The following is a 17073-nucleotide window of genomic DNA, read 5'->3' as shown; positions in this document are numbered from 1 at the left end:
ACACCTGGAGGGGACACCTGTCCCCAAGGGACATGTGGCTTCGGAGAGTGGGCACCAGCACTGGGGTGTGGGAACGAGGAGCTGCAGTTTGGTCCTGGAAGTGGAGCTCAGAGAGCTGGGAACCTCGGTTTGCAGTGCAGCTTTGGCTTAGATCTCGCTGGTTTGCTGCCAGATCCTTTCCTCAGTTCCCCTGCCCATCTCATGCTCATTCCAGGACTGACTCCAGCCAGGATGAGGTCCCTGTTGGTGCCAGCTGCCCTGGGAGATTCACATTGTCTGAGGGTGCCAGGAACCACTCTCTGCTGAATTCATGCCTCCTCATTCAAGTAGGCAAGCTGAAAAGGGGGTGGTTTGGTGAGCCACAGCCACCCTTGCTGTCTCTGCAAAACGAGGTGGGCTCTGCCCTTGAGCATCCACAGCTGCCCTCTGCTCCCCTGTGCCAGGCTGGCATCCAGGGAGGAGCTGAAAGGCAAAATCCCTGGGGAAATTCCAGCAGCAGCAGCAGCATCTCTTGCTGGGATCCACTTTCAGATGGAGCTCCTGGGTGTCCCAAAGCCTGCGTTGGTTCGATTTCTCTGCTGCTCTTCAGAGCATTTCCCTCTTGATCCCAGCGTGGATTTCAAACACTCTCATCCCCTGGGGCTCCTCCAGGCCCTGCCAGCACCAGGCACGAGCTGTGGCTGCTGCAGGGGGTGGCTGAGCATCCTGCAGTGGTGACAGCCAGGTCCGGGCTGTGGCCACTGCCCAGCACGGTCCCCGTGCCCGGGGGACAGCAGCAGGACCATCTCCTCTTGCTGCTGGGCGTGCCAAGGGTTAACTGCCGCTGTTTTCTCCGGTCCAAACACGAATTAATCTCTGGGTTACAGGCTGTGCTGCTCCAGGGCTCGTGTCAGTCACTGCTGGAGGCTGATGAAGACACGTGTGACACCCGTCACTCCAGAGCTGCCTGCTCCAGGTTTACCTGTGTCACTCTCCTGAGACAGGAGCATAGAGATTGCCGAAGGAAAACTGGCAATTTTCAGAAAGGAGTTTTGAAAAATGCTGCAAAACATCTCCCCGGTCTATCTTTCCCTTGAAACACGATCTGAAATGTTTCCAGCCTTTGAAAATACACTTTCCTTTAAAAAAAAAAAAAACACCTCAACTCTCCCAGTAAGGTAACACAGAGAGGAAAAAAAAAAACCCAAATCCAAAACCTCTAAAACTTTACATTTGGATTAAAATATGCAGATATACGATGCAAACACAGAAAACATCTATGTGCCTGCAGAGAAAGGAGGGTTTTGGAGGGTTTGAAGCTGCTGTCCATCCCGGCCTGCCTCAGTGGATCTGCCCAGAGAACACCTGTGGCCAGGGAAAGGTAAAGGGGGAACTGCTGGGGCTGGGCTGGCTCCTTCTTGGGACTGACAGGGTCTGGGGCCAGCTTGGCCACTGCGGGAGAGCCCCCAGGACTGGCTGGGGACGAGAGGCACCAGGGATGGATGGATGGATGGATGGATGGATGGATGGATGGATGGATGGATGGATGGATGGATGGATGGATGGATGGATGGCACGGGGGCAAGAAAAGGGAGAGCCTCCAGTGCCCAGCACCTCGTCCCTGCCCCTGCTGCCAGCATGCAGCACGTAAATAACACAATGAATAAAATATCAGGATGAAATGTGAGGCATTAAATATTTAACCTCGTGCCCGCCCGCGCAGCGCCCAGGTACAGCTGGGTCCTGCAATATTTAAAGGCTGCTCCTCACTCGCGCTCCCCGCCCCCGAGCGCGGTGACTGCACGGCAGCCGCGCCTGGAGGGCTCGCGGGGGAGCGGGAAGGGCCGCTCGGTGGATTCCCGGCCGGGGCAGCCCCGCGGAGCCCGAGCCCGGCGGCTCCGGGCCCGCCCGGCCCGCGGCCCGCCCGCCTCAGCCGCCGCTCACCGCCCCACGTTACTTTGAGTGGCAGCTGGCGGCAGCCGCAAGGCCTCGTGGGCCACGCAGTCTGCCTGCCCCGTGCTGCCCGCGGCGGGAGCCCCGCATGTTAGCGGTGCTGGGCCGGGCCCCGCGGCAGACCCGCGCCGGGCCGCTCCCCGGGCCCGCGGCGGCGGCAGGGAGCGCACGGACCGGCCCGGGGCGCCGCCGCCGTGAGGGCGTAGCCGAGGGCTGACTACAACTCCCAGCGTGCCCCGCGGCGCCTCCCTGAGGGATCCGGCCGCCCGCTCACTTCTCATTGGTCGTTCTGCTCTCTGGCGTCACGAGCCCATGTGGGAACCGCGCAGGGCGATTGGCTGGCGCTCCCGCAGTGGCAGCCAATGGCCGGTGCGAGCGCCGCCGCTGAGGGCTGCGGGGCCGGTTAAGGTGGAGCGGGCGGAGGGGACGGGATGGGGAAGTCTCGCCGTGCCCGCCCCTCCCGGTGGGGCTGCCCCGGGCACACCGGGGGCTGGTCCCCAGGGACCCCGGCCCGACCGTGCACCGGGGCCCGCTGCCCCTGGGGTCCCCGGCCCCAGGTGAGCACTGTGCGGCTGCACTCGTTTGTGATGTCCGACCCCGGGCACTGCCCCGCCGGCGGCCGGTGCCGCGTCCGCCCGCAGCGTCGGGGACGGTGGCAGTGCCCGGCGTCGCCCCCCGGGGACCGGGCTGCCCCGGGGACGTGGGAAGCTCCGGACCGCGCTGGGGGCCGCACGCGTGGCGGGGCCGGGGGAAGCGCCCGGTGAGCCCCGGGCCGGAGCAGCCGTGCGGGCGGGCGCCTCCCGAGCGGCTCCGCTCGGGACAGCAGCGGCGGCTCCAGGGCCGGCGCCTTGCCCGGGCTCGCCTCGCTCTGCGGCATCGCCGCTGTGGGCGCGGGGCCGCCGAGGCGCGGGAGCTCCGGTGCCGCGCTCGCGCTGTCCCGAGCCCCGCGGGAACGCGCCTCCTTAAGCGGGCGCGGGCGGCCGGGGCGCGCGGGGCCGGGCGGCCGCGCCCCCCAACCGGGGCCGCCTCAGGGACCGCCTCAGACCCCGGGACCGCCGCCCGCGCCCCGGCGGAGCCGCTCGGCGAGACCCCGGCTCCCCACCGAGCCCTGGCGGGGGCCGCCCCCGCGGGAGGGACGGGCAGCGGCGCCCCGGGAGCGGCCGGGCCGGGAGCCCGGGCGCTCAGGATGTTCCCACAGGGACGGCACCCGGTAAGTGCCGCGGGGGCGGCGGGGCCGGGCCGGGCCGGGGGGGCCGAGCCGCAGCCTCCAGCCGGGCTGTCTCTCCGCAGCCCCCGGTGCAGCCCGGGCAGCCCTTCAAGTTCTCGGTGCTGGAAATCTGCGACCGCATCAAGGAGGAGTTTCAGTTCCTGCAGGCGCAGTACCACAGGTGGGGAAGGGGCGGTGGGATAAGGGGGGATGGAGCGTTCGAGCAGCGGGGAAAGTGGGGAAGGAGGAGGCGGAGAGAAGGAGCCTGGGGAGGGAGGAAGGGGAGAGGGACGGCGTGAAGCCCACAGCTGGGGTGCCAGGTCTTGAGCGGGGGTCCCAAGGGAGGATGAGCTGTTTCCTCTGGCTGGGCCGGGTGTAGGGGCAGGGAGGGCACGGAGCTCTGGGTGGGTGCTACAGGTGTGTGCACAGCACGGCCGTGGGGTGCAGGTGCCCCGGGGAGGGTGTGTGACACGCCGGGAGCCCGCAGGAGATGTGCTGAGCTTGCCCCAGGGATGGGGCAGGAGCTGCGGGTCCGCGAATGGAAGCCCTGGTTCCCCTTTGTAGCCTGAAGCTGGAGTGCGAGAAGCTGGTGAGCGAGAAGACAGAGATGCAGAGACATTATGTCATGGTGAGCTGGCCCTGCCGTGTTCCCCTGCCCCCTGAAGGGCTGTTCCCCTGGGCTGCTGCCCTCACACGGATCTGGCTGCTGGGGCTCCTCTCAGCCCTGCCCAGTGCTGACCTTGGGCTGGGGAGGAAGGAGTTAATCACCATTTCTAGCAACGCTGGCTCTTGCTGCTCAGTGCTGCTTGAGCCCGGGAATCCTGCCATAGGTTTTGTCTCTTTTTTGTTGTTGTGTTCTTTTTTTTTTTTTTTTAAACCTTTTTCTATCTGGCCTTGTAAGAGAGCTCCCAGCTCCTCCCTCTCTCTCTCCCAAGGATTGGATATTTAAGAACTGATGCTCCAAGGCTCGTGGTTTGGGTGGAAGGGGAAGGAGCAGGGCAGGAGCCCTCCACAGTTGCCAGTGAGGGGTTAACAGGCCCCAAGACAGACTGAGCTGGGCACTAGCCAGAGCCTGCCATGAGCAGGGGAGCTGCTGGGAGGAAGAGGATGGGGACAGCAGAGCAGTTCCTTCTCCTTCAGCATCTGACATTACTGGCCCCTCCGGGGAAAGGGGGAACCCAAGTGACACCATCCAAGAGGCAAAAAGATGTGAATTTGGGCAAAGCCCATCCCGGGGGTGAATACAGCCCTGCCTGTGAGGCTGGGTGTTATTGCAGGGCACATTCCTCTCACCCGTCAGCTGGGATCCCTCCCCACTTCCTGGGGGCTCAAAGGGATTTCCAGAAGTGCATTGCTGCCTTTGGAACAGGCTTTGCTGGAGGACAGCAGGTCCTCTGGTGCCCTTTCCTGCCCAGGTGGGGGGGATTGGGGTCAGCACCCCTGGCAGAATCACTGGTGGCTGCTGAAGGGTGAAACCTGTAACGGGTTCCAAGAGCCAGGACAGGATCTGAGGGGCAGCAGGACTGGCTTCCCCTGGCTTAAACAAATTGCAGGTGTAAACAGCCTGTGCCTGCTGCCTGCCTTGTCCCAGGCTCCTGGCACAGTGTCCCAGCCATTCCTCGTGGGCTGGAGCCAGCCAAACCCCAGGCTGGTCCTGGGCCAGTTGCTCTGGACAGCTCCTAACCAGGCTGTGCTGTGGTTTTCCTCTCAGTACTACGAGATGTCCTACGGCCTGAACATTGAAATGCACAAGCAGGTAAGTGCAGGGGGGCTGGGACAGCAGCAGGGGAGGTGGGGAAGAGGCTGAGGTTGGAGACTTTGTTGGAAAATGATCTTCCTTGAACCTTCCTTGTAGCTCTAATGGCTCTAAGTGGGGACTGGCTTGCAAAGGGATGCAGCAGTTGTCAGGATGTGTTATTGAGTTCCCCATCCCAAAGAGAACCACTCAGAGCCCTGCTGTGAGCCCTGGTGCCTCCCTGCAGTGCTTCCCTGGGGCCCCACTTGAAGGAGGGATGTGGAGGAAACAGCAGGAGCTAGAGCCCAGAGGCAAATGGATTGTCTTTCTTTTCTTTTTTCCTTAATCCCCTTTTCCTTTCCCAAAGCCAGAGGAGTGTTTTCACCCTTCCCTGGTTCCCCTTTTGTTCCTGCCTTAATTTGCTTTCCCTCTTCAGATTTATCAATCTAGTCATCATGGGCTCTCTGCCAGGGAAATTAGTTTGGACCAATGCCTGACAAAGTGGCAAGTCAACTGCCATATCCCTCCAGCTGGCTCAGCCCCTCCGAGTTTGCTCCTTTTGTTAGCAGGGAGCGTGGTGGGGACCACGAGCACATTCCTGCCACCCTTACATGCCCCAAAATCCGGTGGGGCTGGGAGCCAGGGGTGGCCCAAGCCAGGTGGAACCGGGGACTCTGCCCAGGGGGTGGTGGCCAAGTGGTTGAGGAGTGGGAGCCTGGGCAGGAGGGGGTCTCTGGCTCTGTGGGCACGGTGGCAGTGGCTGGGAGAGCAGCTGGGACCTGCTGGGTGTGGGGCAGGCAGGTAAATGTTCCCTTTGTTCTCCCTTGGCTCCCAGCCTGCTTTGACCTCTGCAGCACCGGCGGGGATTGTCAGAAACCTGAGCTGATAAAACCCTTCAGAGCAGCCAGTCCCGGGCTGGATTTACAGCAGTGGGGGATCCAGTTTTCCCCAGGAGATGTGGGTTTTCTCTTGGAGAGGCTGGGCTGGAAGTCGCAGCCCCTTTCCTCGGAATAGCCGCTTGCCCTGGTGGGAACGCTGTGGGTTTGTCTGCAACCACAGAGCCTCTCCTCCGAGGATGCACCGGGTTTTCTGCATTCCCCTGTGGACACGGGCAGCTCTGGGGGTGCTTTGTGCCTCTGAAGGGGCACGGGGAGCTGTCCCAGGGCTTGATGGGGCTGAGAGTGGAGTCCTGCTCCGGGTCAGGGCAGGTACGACCAGCAGAGCCTTGAGGGATTTGCTGGTGCCATGCCAAGAGGGCTGAATCTGTGCAGTTCTGCATCCTGCTTGCTCTGCCCTGGCTTTGAGTTGGATGTTTGGGAAAGGAAGGCACAGGGAGGGCCCTCTGCCAGCGCCTGTGGCTCGGCTCCCCTCCGTCCCTGCCCGCAAAGCCGGGATGGGTTTGGGCTGAGCAAAGCCAGCTGGGCTGCGGAAGGACTGACAGCTTGGAGCTTGCCTTGGCCTGGGGCCACGCAGGGATTCAGGCCTGGGGTCCCTCCCATGTGCCTGGCAGAGCCCTCCCTTGGCAGCAGCTCGGGAAATCCCAGCAGGGATGCAGAGGCAGCAGGAGAATTTCCGTGGGTGGGGAGAGTTTGACTCCTCTGCAGAGGATGAGTGTTTGCAGGAGGGGGACAGGATGGGGCTCAGAGCCCTCCATCCATGGTGATACCTGCTGATACGTGCTTCCTCCTTCAGGCAGAGATTGTCAAGAGGCTGAGTGCCATTTGTGCCCAGATTATTCCCTTCCTGACGCAGGAGGTAAGGAGGAGGCAGGGGGTATGCAGCAGATTGCTCTGGCTTCTTGGGAAGGGGCAAATCAAAGTCCAGCCTGAACAACAGGAGGTTTTGGGGGAAAAAGAAACCTGCATGCCTGGCTGGAGGGGTGGGAGAAGGGGCTGTGCAGGGAAGGGTGGGGCAGTATGGAACCAAGAGCTCCCTCCAGCCAGGAGCAGGGTGTGACCACCCCCGTGCTCTTCCTCCCCAGCACCAGCAGCAGGTCCTGCAGGCAGTGGAACGGGCCAAGCAGGTGACCATGGGCGAGCTCAACAGCATCGTTGGGGTGAGTTGCACTGCCTGGCTGTGGGCAAAGACTCTTCCCTGCCTGGGGGTTCAGGCAGTGATGGGGGAGGTCAGGTTTTTTTGCTCTTTTGATACACCCATTTTTTACTATTTAAGGGTTTTTACTATTTTGATACACCCATTGTGATGGAGGAATTTGCCACGGTGTCCTGAAGGTGTTGGGTGCCCTGTGGGACACCCCCTGAGCAGAGCAGGGCACAGCCATGGCTTGGGGTCGTGCAGCACGGAGGGACTCACAGGGTGGATGGGGCACGGGACGAAAACAAATTCCAGAGAGAGAATAAAAGAGGTTGTGCTGAGCCTGCTGAACCCTCAGAGCCCAGACAGCCCCGGGGGAAGGGGCAGGGGTGTGAGCCAGCCTGTGCAGCCCCCAGAACTCTGCTGCCCCCTCCCCATCCCTGTCCCTGTCTCATCCCATCACGCTTCGCATCGCAGCCCGCGGGGAGGGGAGGGGAAGGGAGTGGGAGGGAGGACCCGGCCATGGCTGCGGCTGCCTCCTCCACATCCAGGACCATTTGCTCTTTCTCTTTCAGCAGCAGCAGCTTCAGCACCTCTCGCAGCACGCATCCCCCCTCCCGCTGACACCCCACCCCTCGAGCATGCAGCCCCCCAGCCTGAGCGGCACCGCGGGGCTCCTGGCCCTCTCGGGGGCACTGATGGCACAGGTTCAGCTGGCCACCAAGGAGGACAGAGTGGCCCAGGATGGGGAGAACAGAGGTAAGGGGGAGAAGCGCAGCTGGGTTAACCCTTTAAAGGCTGGGCAGCGTGTGCAGGGATGCTGCTGTGCCTCTGTGCTGAGGCTCCTGGCTGCTGCATCCCCGGGGATGGCAAATCCAGCTCATGGAATGCCTGCAGCCCCAGGAGGCTGGCTCTGTTTGTGACTGCTCTGCAGTGATGCTGTGTGTGCAGCCCTGGCCCTGGGCAAGTGTTTGTGCCCACACACAGCTCTCCCTGCTCCCCTGGGTGTTTCCAGTGCATGAGGGTCCCCCCCTCCATGAGGCAGCTGGGAGATCCCCTCCACAAAGAAATCCTCTCTTTTTACACCAAGATCTGATACTTAAAGATGAGACTTTTAAGGAAAAGACTGTTGCCAGCCCCTGGTAGATACTGTGACAGCCACAAGCCTGGGGCAAGGAATTTAGAAAGCAGAGCCTCATTGCGTGTGTTGTGCAGTGTAAATTACACTAATTCCTAGTCCAGATGGGTGCCTCCTCCTGTCAGGATCAGCGAGTGCCTTCCAAACATCATCAATATTTAATCATCGTTAAATCAGTGCGCTGAATGCTACTGGCAGGCCTTGGCCAAATTAGTGACTCTGCCCAGCTCTGCTCGTGGCCTGTTGCTGCTCTAGGGCTGCACAAAGGAGGAGCTGCTCTGGGCTCAAGTCACCTTTTCAGAGCACAGGCATGGAGTGGTGGTGCTGAGAGGAGGCTGGGAAAAGGAAAGAGGCTCTGGGCAGCTCTGTGGGCTAGAAAGAGGCAGCCAGATTTAGCAGGAGTGATGTTTCCCTGCAGATTCCCCTGGGGAAGGTGCTGACTGAAATGCACTTGGGTCAGGACCCAAGAGCAGCAGCAAAGCCAGGCACTGGGTGGGGTTTGCTTCAGGTTCTCATGGTCTGGCTTGGCCTGTAGGATTTCAAGGTGGTGAAAAGAGCAGCAGGAAGCTGTCGGTGGCAGCTCTGCCCCCCTGCACACAGCTGTCTGCAGCTCAAATCCTGCCCGTGTTTCTTTAAGGATGGCTTCCACAAAGGAGGAAAACAAAGTCCAGAGAGAGAGAATAAAAGCAGGCTGTGCTGTGCTGAGCCTGCTTAACCCTCAGAGCCCAGGCAGCCTGTGCCTCCAGCCAGAACTTCTCTCAGCCTGGGTGTCTGGCCATGGTGAGGGCCACTCCTTATTAAAAAAAAAAAAAAAAAAAGTTGAAATGCTCCATCTGTCTGGGGTTAATCCTCAGTGCCCTGCCATAGTTAGCCAGAGCTGGTGTGAGTCAAGCTGAGCCAGGGGTGCACAGGGCTGGCATCTGGTCCCACTCCAGACCACGGCCTTGGAGCAGTGCCTACAAGAATCCCTCAGCTTCCCATCCCTGCCTGCCTCTTTTTGCCAGCAGGGACTGGACTCGTTCTCTCTAAATGCTGGTGGATCTTTAGGAGCAAAAATCAGCCAGGGAAGGTTGCTGAAGCCCAGCCCACAACCCTGTGCTTGGATTTGCAGTAAATGCCTGGCACTCCTTCCCTGGGCTCAGGGAAGTGGACCTGCTTTGCTGTGCATGCACAGAAGCCTCAGAGAGTTTCCAAGCAGGGCTTTTAGGCATGGCTTCCTAAGGAAGTGGGATGGGTGTGTTTCAGGGGATCTCAGCTGGCCAGCTCTCCCCTCCTGGGGCCTTGGGATCTGTTGTCATGTCTGGGGAAGGGATTCTGGAGCTGAGATAAGCTCTTGGAAGGAGGTGGGGGGGTAGATATTCCCTGCTTCCCTGAGGAACACCAAAGTGCTGACCTCCCCTTAGAGAACAGAGAAGCCACACTTCAGGTGGGCAAAGTGGGAAAGCAGGTGTGATTTTTTGTTTGTTTGTTTTTAAACCTGTGTCCTGCTGTTTCCTGGTTTGCCCTGCTGTGCCCCTCTCTCCTTCCTGCCTGGGTGTGTGGGGCACAGGCTTGGCATTAACAACCTCTCCCTGTCCTCCCCTCTGCTCTGACATGGACCTGGGCTGCTCTCCCCGCTGCTGCCTGGACCCAGAGCACACCCCAAGCAGGGTAAGTGGTGACAGGCCAGTGGCCTCAGCTGGCCCTGATGGCATCTCCAGTGTGCTCCAAGCTGGCTCCTGGGAGGGGATGGGGCTGCTGGGTGAGCTTTGCTGGGGTGGGCTGTGTTTGCATCAGGGTTTTGTAACTGAAGGTTCTGGGCCACCTCAATTCAGTCTTTGCTGATGCAAGGAGCTAAAGATCAAGGGCTGCTCCCAAAATAACCAGCTCTGTCCTTTTCAAGGAGTTTCCAGTTTAGGAATCATGCTGAACAGGTCTCAGAGCTCTCAGCCCCTCTGCAGTCCTTGGCTGCCCCCTCCCTTTTAGGATCCCCCCCAGTCCCAGAGCTGTGACTCCCTTCCCAGGCTCCACTGTAGCTCTGCAGAGTCCAGGGTAAAGGAAGGGTTAATTGTCTCTTTGGGGAATAGGAGGCATTGATCTGTAGGAGAGGAGGTGTCTGTGATGCCATCACTGCCCAGGCACCTCCTCCAGAGATGGCCTGGGGGACAGGGATGGCTCTTTCTGCCCCCTGGCTCAGTGTCAGAGCTGCTGATCTGCCTGTGCTGGGAGCAGTCAGCTGCAGGAAGCCCTGGCAAGGGGCATCTCTGTCACCTTCTGGCTGATTGTCACCAGTGTGGGGACGCCAGGGCATGTGTGACACCCCTGTAGCTGCCAGCAGCACCTGGGGGAGGACTGTTCTTCCTGCTCAGTCCCATTCTGCTTCCCAAGCCTCGTGGCAGGGTTGAGGTGAAGCAAACACAGCTCCAGCGGGGATTTTCTGCTCCACCCTGGCTCATTGTCTCTGCAGGGGTGGATGTCCCTCTCTTGGCTTTGGATTTTGGGGTTCTGGGGTCCTTCCCAGCAGCCAGGGGGATACTTTGGCAGGATGGAGGTGGTCATGGAGCAGAGCCTGGCCCCACTGAGAGCTGAGGAGTGGCTGCCTACCCTCACAGTGGCTCTCACACCTTCCTCTCCCTCTGCCTCAGAGCGTTTCTTCTTCCCCTGCCGAGAGCCTGCAGGACGAGGAGCGCACGGGGCTGAAGAGGAAGCGGGAGGAGAAGGAGCTGCCTGGGCATTCTGTGAGTGCCCCAAGGGCTGGGGCTGGCAGGGCTGGGCTGGGGATGTGGCTGGGCAGCCCTGTGCCCCCTGCTGCACAGGGCTGCTGTCCTGGGAGCAAGAGCAAAGCAAATGAGGAGCCCCAGGGAGGCCCCTCAGCCCGAGGCTGGGTCACTGCCAGCAGGACATGGCTGGTGTTGGTCCAGGGAGTGATGTACAGGAGAAAATGGGTCCCTCTGGGGTCCTGGGGCAGAACACAGAGCCTGGTCCAACATCTCCCTGTCCTGACTGAGCTCTTCTGGATTTCCCCCTCCTCACAGGACAGCGATGGGGAAAAGAGTGACTGCAACCTGGTGGTGGATGAGGTAAGCCCCTGGAGCCTGGCAAGGCATCCTGCTCCAGCTGCAGTTTTTGGGTTTAAGACTCTGTTTCCTCAGCTTTGGGGTTCTTTAGGCTCCAGCTCATTGCTGCTGGGCAGCAGTGGCCAGCCAGGACACATGCCAGCCCTGCTTCAGTGCGTTGTGCCAGCCAAGACTGATTCCACTCCCACTGCTCTGGGAAGGCTGTGCCAGCCAGGCTCAGCTTTGCCAGCCACAGGCTTGGCTCTGCTTCACAATCCCCTTTCAGCCCCTCTGCTGCAGCATCCCTCCTCCATATGGGGAGGCTGATAAGCTGGGATGGGAGCTCCATGGAGCTGGGCTTGCTGCTGGCAGCTCCTGTGGGTGGTGGTGGCAGGAGCCTCATTGCACACCCTGGCCCTGCCAGCCCCAGGCCTGGAGCCCCTCCCTGCCCTGCCTGGCCCTCAAGCAGCCTCAATTTTAACTCACCTTAGTGCAGGGCATCGCTGAATTCCAGTCTTTGCAACGGAACTGCCACATGCTTCTGGTACAGCCTTTCCTGACTGAGGAACACATGACAGAACTTGATCCCAGCCACCACTGTTCTTAGTAGAGAAGATGTTTTTGGGAATGTGATTATTCCTTTTTTAGAAGACTGAGGGGAGAGAAAGATAATTAAGTTTTTTTGTGCCACTTCCTAAGAAAATACAAGCTCTGAAAGGAAGATCAGGAGGAATTTCTGCAGAAAATGATGCTTATGAAAGCCACTCATTGTGCTGATAAAAAGTCACAGACCTGCTTGAATGGGAGTGCAAGAGCTGAGAGGTGGCCTTCCTCTGAAATGGCAGCCCTGTCTCAGCTCCTCATGTGTGCTGTTCCCCATCCCTCCTTGTGAAGGCATCCGTGGCCACCAGTGTCCTCTGAACCTGCTGTCACCTCTCATTTTGTTCAAAGAGAAAAACCGGGGCCGTTTCTCATCCGGGGGAGCAGAGCACAGAGCGGATGCTCCTCATTCAGGGCGCTGGTGGTGGTGGCTCCCCAGGGATCCTGCCCTCCTACTCAGAGGGGTTCCTGCTTCCCACAGAGCTGTTCTCCCCGCAGGACCCGCCCTCGGAGCCCGGCAGCCCCGGCCGCTCGCCCAGCCATCGCCGGGCTCCATCCCGCCGGGAGCTGCCCGGGAGCCCCGCGTCCGTCGGCTCCGGCGGCAGCGCCGCGCCCGGCCAGACCGAGGAGCAGAGCCCGGTGAGGATTCCCTGCGCTGGGGGTGGGCTGTGGGGCCAGCAGCATGGCCGGGAATTTCTCTGTATGGCCAGTCTGAAATGGGACGGGCATGCCGGGGTTGGTGCCCGCTGGCACCCCCACTCCGTGCCCTCGGGGTAGGGTGAGCGCTGCTGGGCAGAGCACAGGCTCTGCAGTGTTCTCCACCCGCCTGCCTGCAGGATTCCCCAGAGCTGCTCGTAGCAATTTATTTTTTTTTTTTTTTTTTTTTTTTTTTTTTTTGCTTCTGTGTGGGGTTTTTTTTCCCTCTTCCTTGCCAAGCACCAGTCCAGCGCTCAGATTGAAACATCAGCATGTGGGAAAAGGGAGGGATGTTTGTGCCACTCCTTGGCCTCCCAGCCACCGCAGGGACCAAGTGATAGGTCCCCCCATCTGGGGTCAGGAGCCAGCTGGGGGCTGTGGGCAGCAGCGAGCAGCAGCTCCCCAGCACAATCGGATTAGAGCAGACAAAGCGCCCTGAGCAATCTGCCAGCACAGCACGTAGCTTTTCTCTGTTATTAATTTTTTTTTTTTCCTTTGCTGGTGTCGACAAAATCCCCAGACAGAAAAAAAAAGCAGAAGAAATAGGAGAGGCAGGGAAAAAAAGCAAGGAATGAAATAGCTGTGGGGATTGGAGAGGCCAGTTCATGCCAGGCATCCTCTTGGTCCCAGGCTGGGCATGGGGGTGACCCCACATGCAGGAGAGTTTTGCTTGAGGGAGCAGCAGGTGTGTCTGTGGGGTCTCATGCTGGTGGGCACTGCAGGGTTGGAACAGTTTGGGGTGACCCAAAGCTTGCATGGGGCATTTGCAGCTGTGGGGAGAGTGGGGACATGTGAGGGGCAAAGGAGAGGAGAGGGGATCAGGCCCTGGATGGCCAATCCTTGTCCAGCTCCATCCAGGAGCTCCTTCCACCCTGCGAGGTGTGGAGGCTGCTGGCCCAGGCTCTGGTTCCACAGCTGAAGCTGCTCTTCTTTCCTCTGCTCCACAGACCGACTCAGTGGCCAGCGCTCCCACCTCCAAGCCCTCCTCTTCCTCACCACCCCGTGACTCCCTCACGCCAGGCCCCGGGCCCAGCTCGGCCGTCGCTCTCCGGCCACCCCCGGCCAAGGCCCCCAGCACCGACAGCGTCAGTAAGTGTTGGGGACACCACGGGGGCTGCTCTGCCCTGATGGGACCCTGTCTGCCACCAGCAGAGCTGGCAGGGCTGTTTTGCTCCACAGGATCAGAGCTATGAACCACAGACAACAGGAGCCCCTCTGCCACTGCCACACACCTGACTGCCTGGTGGGCTTGGACCCACCACCACTGCTGAGGGTGGTGGTTGGGGTAGAGCAGGGGTTTTACCTGTTTTTCTCTGGTGAATTGTCATTTTGGTGGGGCTGCACGAAGCTGGGTGCTTCATGGCTTGGCTGTGGGGGCCGGAGGGGGTGGCTGTGCAGTCACCAGGTGCCCCTCTCCCCCGGGTGCCGCCAGGGCCAAGCCGCGGCTCTCTCCTCGTGCAGCTCTCCGCAGCCCCCTGAGCTCCTGCAGCCCCTACACGTCCTCCCTGGCCATGGTGCCCCACGCCGCCCTCAGTGGGGAGCTCCCAGCCCCTGGCCTCTACATGGGCATCCACCTCTCAGTGCCCCAGGCCAGCAGCACGCTGCTCTACGGCCGCTCCCCCGGGGTAAGTCACCGAGGGAGGGAGGGAGGGGGAGGCTGGGTGTGCTGGCTCTGCTGCCTGGGCAGCATCTGGGGCTTCAGCTGGGCTTGCAGCCATAGGAAGGGCTCCCTTGCAGAGGCAACCTGGTGGTTTCAGCGTGCTCAGAGAAGATTCTGCTGGCGCCACTGGCGTCTGTGGGAACCCATTTTGGTCTTTGTCACTGCATGGGAGGACACAGCGAGCAGGGAGCTTGCATAGAGCCAGGCTGGGCTGGTCCCAGGGTGTGCAGGGAAAGTCCTGAGGCCAGCTTTGATGTCCTCTGCTCTGCTCCTCATGTGCCCTTTGCTTTGTGCAGGTGGCGTTTGAGTCTCACCCTCACCTGAGGGCTTCCACCCTCTCCTCTTCGCTCCCCACCATCCCTGGAGGGAAACCGTAAGTGGCTGCACGTGCTGGGGCTGCAGGGAGGGTGGGGGCAAGGGGCTGAGGTAGGTGCTGGGGGCATCTCCCTCCCAAGGTCTCACCCAGGGCAGGGCAGGGCTGAAGGGGAACTGCTCTCCAATCCTGAGTCCAGCACTGCCATTTCATTCCTGGCAGCTGGAGCTGGGTAATTAAACCCCTCATTAGCCAGGGCATAATGGGCACCTTCCACCTCGGCTTGAGTGTGGCAAACAGAGAGATCACCTCCTGCCCTTGGGCATCACACAGGGCTTGTTCAGGCCTCTCTTCTGCTCCCTTCTAGAGCCTTCTCCTTCCATGTCCTCTGATTCCAGAGGTCTGTGTTGGACCTGTGTGGCACCAGCCCCTGTCCGCGCAGGATTCTGCTCTGCTTCTCACTGCTCTGCTCCCTTGCAGTGCCTACTCCTTCCACGTCAGCGCCGACGGGCAGATGCAGCCGGTGCCGTTCCCCCCCGACGCCCTCATGGGCTCCGGCATCCCCCGGCACGCGCGGCAGCTGCACACCCTGAGCCACGGCGAGGTGGTCTGTGCTGTCACCATCAGCAACTCCACCAGACACGTCTACACCGGGGGCAAGGGCTGTGTCAAGGTCTGGGACGTGGGGCAGCCGGGCACCAAGACGGCCGTGGCTCAGCTGGACTGCCTGGTGAGAAAGAGGAGGAGGAGGAGGAGCAGAAATGCCTTTGGGCTGGGGCTGGGAAGGGGAATGTGCCCTGCTGCAGTGGAGGGGACAGAGGGCCCTTTCCCATCAGCAGTGGGAGAAGGAGAAGTGTCTCCTGCAAGGCCCTGTGTGCTCATCCTGTCCTTGCCTTGCCCTGTTGCCTGTCACCCCCGTTCAGAACCGTGACAACTACATCCGCTCCTGCAAGCTGCTCCCCGACGGCCGCAGCCTGATCGTGGGGGGGGAGGCCAGCACCCTGTCCATCTGGGACCTGGCAGCCCCCACGCCCCGCATCAAGGCTGAGCTCACCTCCTCTGCCCCCGCCTGCTACGCCCTGGCCATCAGCCCTGACGCCAAAGTCTGCTTCTCCTGCTGCAGCGACGGCAACATCGTGGTGTGGGACCTGCAGAACCAGACGATGGTGAGGTGAGTCTGGGGCAGGCATAGGGGGAGATGCTGGCTCACAGGGAGCTGGCTGCCCTTACAGCTGTGCCCTCTTCCTCTCCATCCCCCTCTTTCCCAGGCAGTTTCAAGGCCACACGGATGGTGCCAGCTGCATTGACATCTCTAACTATGGCACCAAGCTGTGGACAGGGGGGCTGGACAACACCGTGCGCTGCTGGGACCTGCGGGAGGGCCGGCAGCTGCAGCAGCACGACTTCAGCTCCCAGGTAGGGCTGGAGCTCTCTGGCAGCAGCCTGGGGCCAGCTGGGACCTGCTGGGCCACTGTGTGAGCCTGTGTGTCCCCTCAGATCTTCTCCCTGGGCTACTGCCCCATGGGAGAGTGGCTGGCCGTGGGCATGGAGAGCAGCAACGTGGAGATCCTGCACGTCACCAAACCCGACAAGTACCAGCTGCACCTCCACGAGAGCTGTGTCCTCTCTCTCAAATTCGCCTCCTGCGGTAGGCAAGGGCCCTTTTTTCTGCCTGGGCTGTGGATAGCCTCAGATTTATCCCTTTGGTGTTTACTCCCCCATGCTCAGCTGCCCTGAAGGGTGTCCCAGCTGTTGACACCCACTTTGTCTCCTCCACAGGGAAGTGGTTTGTGAGCACGGGCAAGGACAACCTGCTCAACGCCTGGCGGGCGCCCTATGGGGCCAGCATCTTCCAGGTGGGCTGAGGCATCTGTGCAGGGGGATTTTGGTGGCTCCAGGCACGAGCCCTGCTCTCACCTCCTGCCCTCTCACTCACAGTCTAAGGAGTCCTCGTCAGTCCTGAGCTGTGACATCTCTGTCAACGACAAATTCATCGTTACGGGCTCTGGTGACAAGAAGGCCACAGTGTATGAGGTGGTTTACTGACTCCTGTCACCATCAGGAATGGGGACACACCTTGCCTAATGCCACCGTGGCTCACAGAAGCCTCCAGTGCTGGACCTGCCCTCCTGTAGCTCTACTTTCCCTCCTCCTCCACTGCTTTCAGACACCAAACCAAGGCCTTGGCCTCATTCTCCTGCCCTGGTTCATGCAGGAGGCTGGAGGTGAGGGCTGGGTGTAGCCTGGCATCCCCTGAGCTGGGCAAGGGCTGGGCTGGACATCCTGGGCCCTGTCTGTCCTTCAGGCCAGCTGCACAGGGAGCTGGACAAAGCCTGAGAGCGTGTGTCTCCTGAATTACTGCTACTGACTTAACAGCACCCATTTTCTGCTGCAGAAACAGCTGTAAATTATCACTAAAGAAATGTATTTAACTATGTTTTCAATCCCTTACTAATAAAAAGGAACAAAAGAAGGGCTGGGCTCATTCTGAGCAGGGGCCTTTGCCAGCCAGTGCTGCCAGCTGTGCCAAGGGCTGGGCTCTGGAGGGTCTCCTGGGGGGCTGCTCTTGGCCAGCAGCACAGGGAAGGACGCTCCCAGCGTGGCAGAGGTGTGGCTGCTGGCCTGCCATGGCAGCCCCAGCTCCAGCACCGCTCTGTGGTGCCTGTGGTGAGCTGTGGCTGGGGGCAGGAGCCCAGAGCAGCTGCCACACCGCAGCCCTTGCC

At 60.6% G+C, this 17073-nt stretch overlaps 1 protein-coding gene across 6 annotated transcripts; it reads left to right on the top strand.

The window, feature by feature from the left end:
* Window positions 1-2983: 2983 nt before the first annotated feature.
* On the top strand, window positions 2984-16787 carry TLE2 (TLE family member 2, transcriptional corepressor). 6 transcript variants are annotated; one of them, XR_005953442.1, is made up of 20 exons: window positions 2991-3142; window positions 3223-3320; window positions 3704-3767; window positions 4851-4895; window positions 6567-6629; window positions 6856-6930; window positions 7484-7667; window positions 9680-9696; window positions 10671-10763; window positions 11061-11105; window positions 12180-12320; window positions 13325-13466; window positions 13839-14002; window positions 14334-14410; window positions 14831-15080; window positions 15274-15521; window positions 15623-15766; window positions 15848-15998; window positions 16130-16206; window positions 16289-16360. XR_005953442.1 is itself a non-coding variant. In XM_041415086.1 (20 exons), exons 1-20 carry the CDS (start codon window positions 3119-3121, stop codon window positions 16394-16396), a joined length of 2211 nt encoding a protein of 736 aa, XP_041271020.1. In that variant the 5' UTR covers window positions 2991-3118; the 3' UTR covers window positions 16397-16787. The 6 variants fall into 6 exon arrangements, 5 of the variants coding, with proteins under 5 accessions (XP_041271030.1, XP_041271020.1, XP_041271011.1 ...); XM_041415086.1 differs by having other exon boundaries at window positions 7487-7667; window positions 15619-15766; window positions 16289-16787; XM_041415077.1 differs by having other exon boundaries at window positions 15619-15766; window positions 16289-16787.
* Window positions 16788-17073: the final 286 nt, after the last annotated feature.

The sequence above is a fragment of the Onychostruthus taczanowskii genome, unplaced genomic scaffold (assembly GCF_017590055.1).
Source record: "Onychostruthus taczanowskii isolate IOZ18803 unplaced genomic scaffold, ASM1759005v1 scaffold106, whole genome shotgun sequence".
Taxonomy (NCBI): domain Eukaryota; kingdom Metazoa; phylum Chordata; class Aves; order Passeriformes; family Passeridae; genus Onychostruthus; species Onychostruthus taczanowskii.
This window is presented reverse-complemented; position numbering and strand designations above follow the sequence as displayed.

Excerpts from the sequence above, each read along its gene's own strand:
- TLE2 (XM_041415077.1), top strand. The coding sequence starts at position 3,119 with ATGTTCCCACAGGGACGGCACCCG. Across the intron at positions 15,081-15,273 it reads TGGCTCAGCTGGACTGCCTG|AACCGTGACAACTACATCCG; the intron begins GTGAGAAAGAGG and ends ACCCCCGTTCAG. Across the intron at positions 15,999-16,129 it reads TCTCAAATTCGCCTCCTGCG|GGAAGTGGTTTGTGAGCACG; the intron begins GTAGGCAAGGGC and ends TCTCCTCCACAG.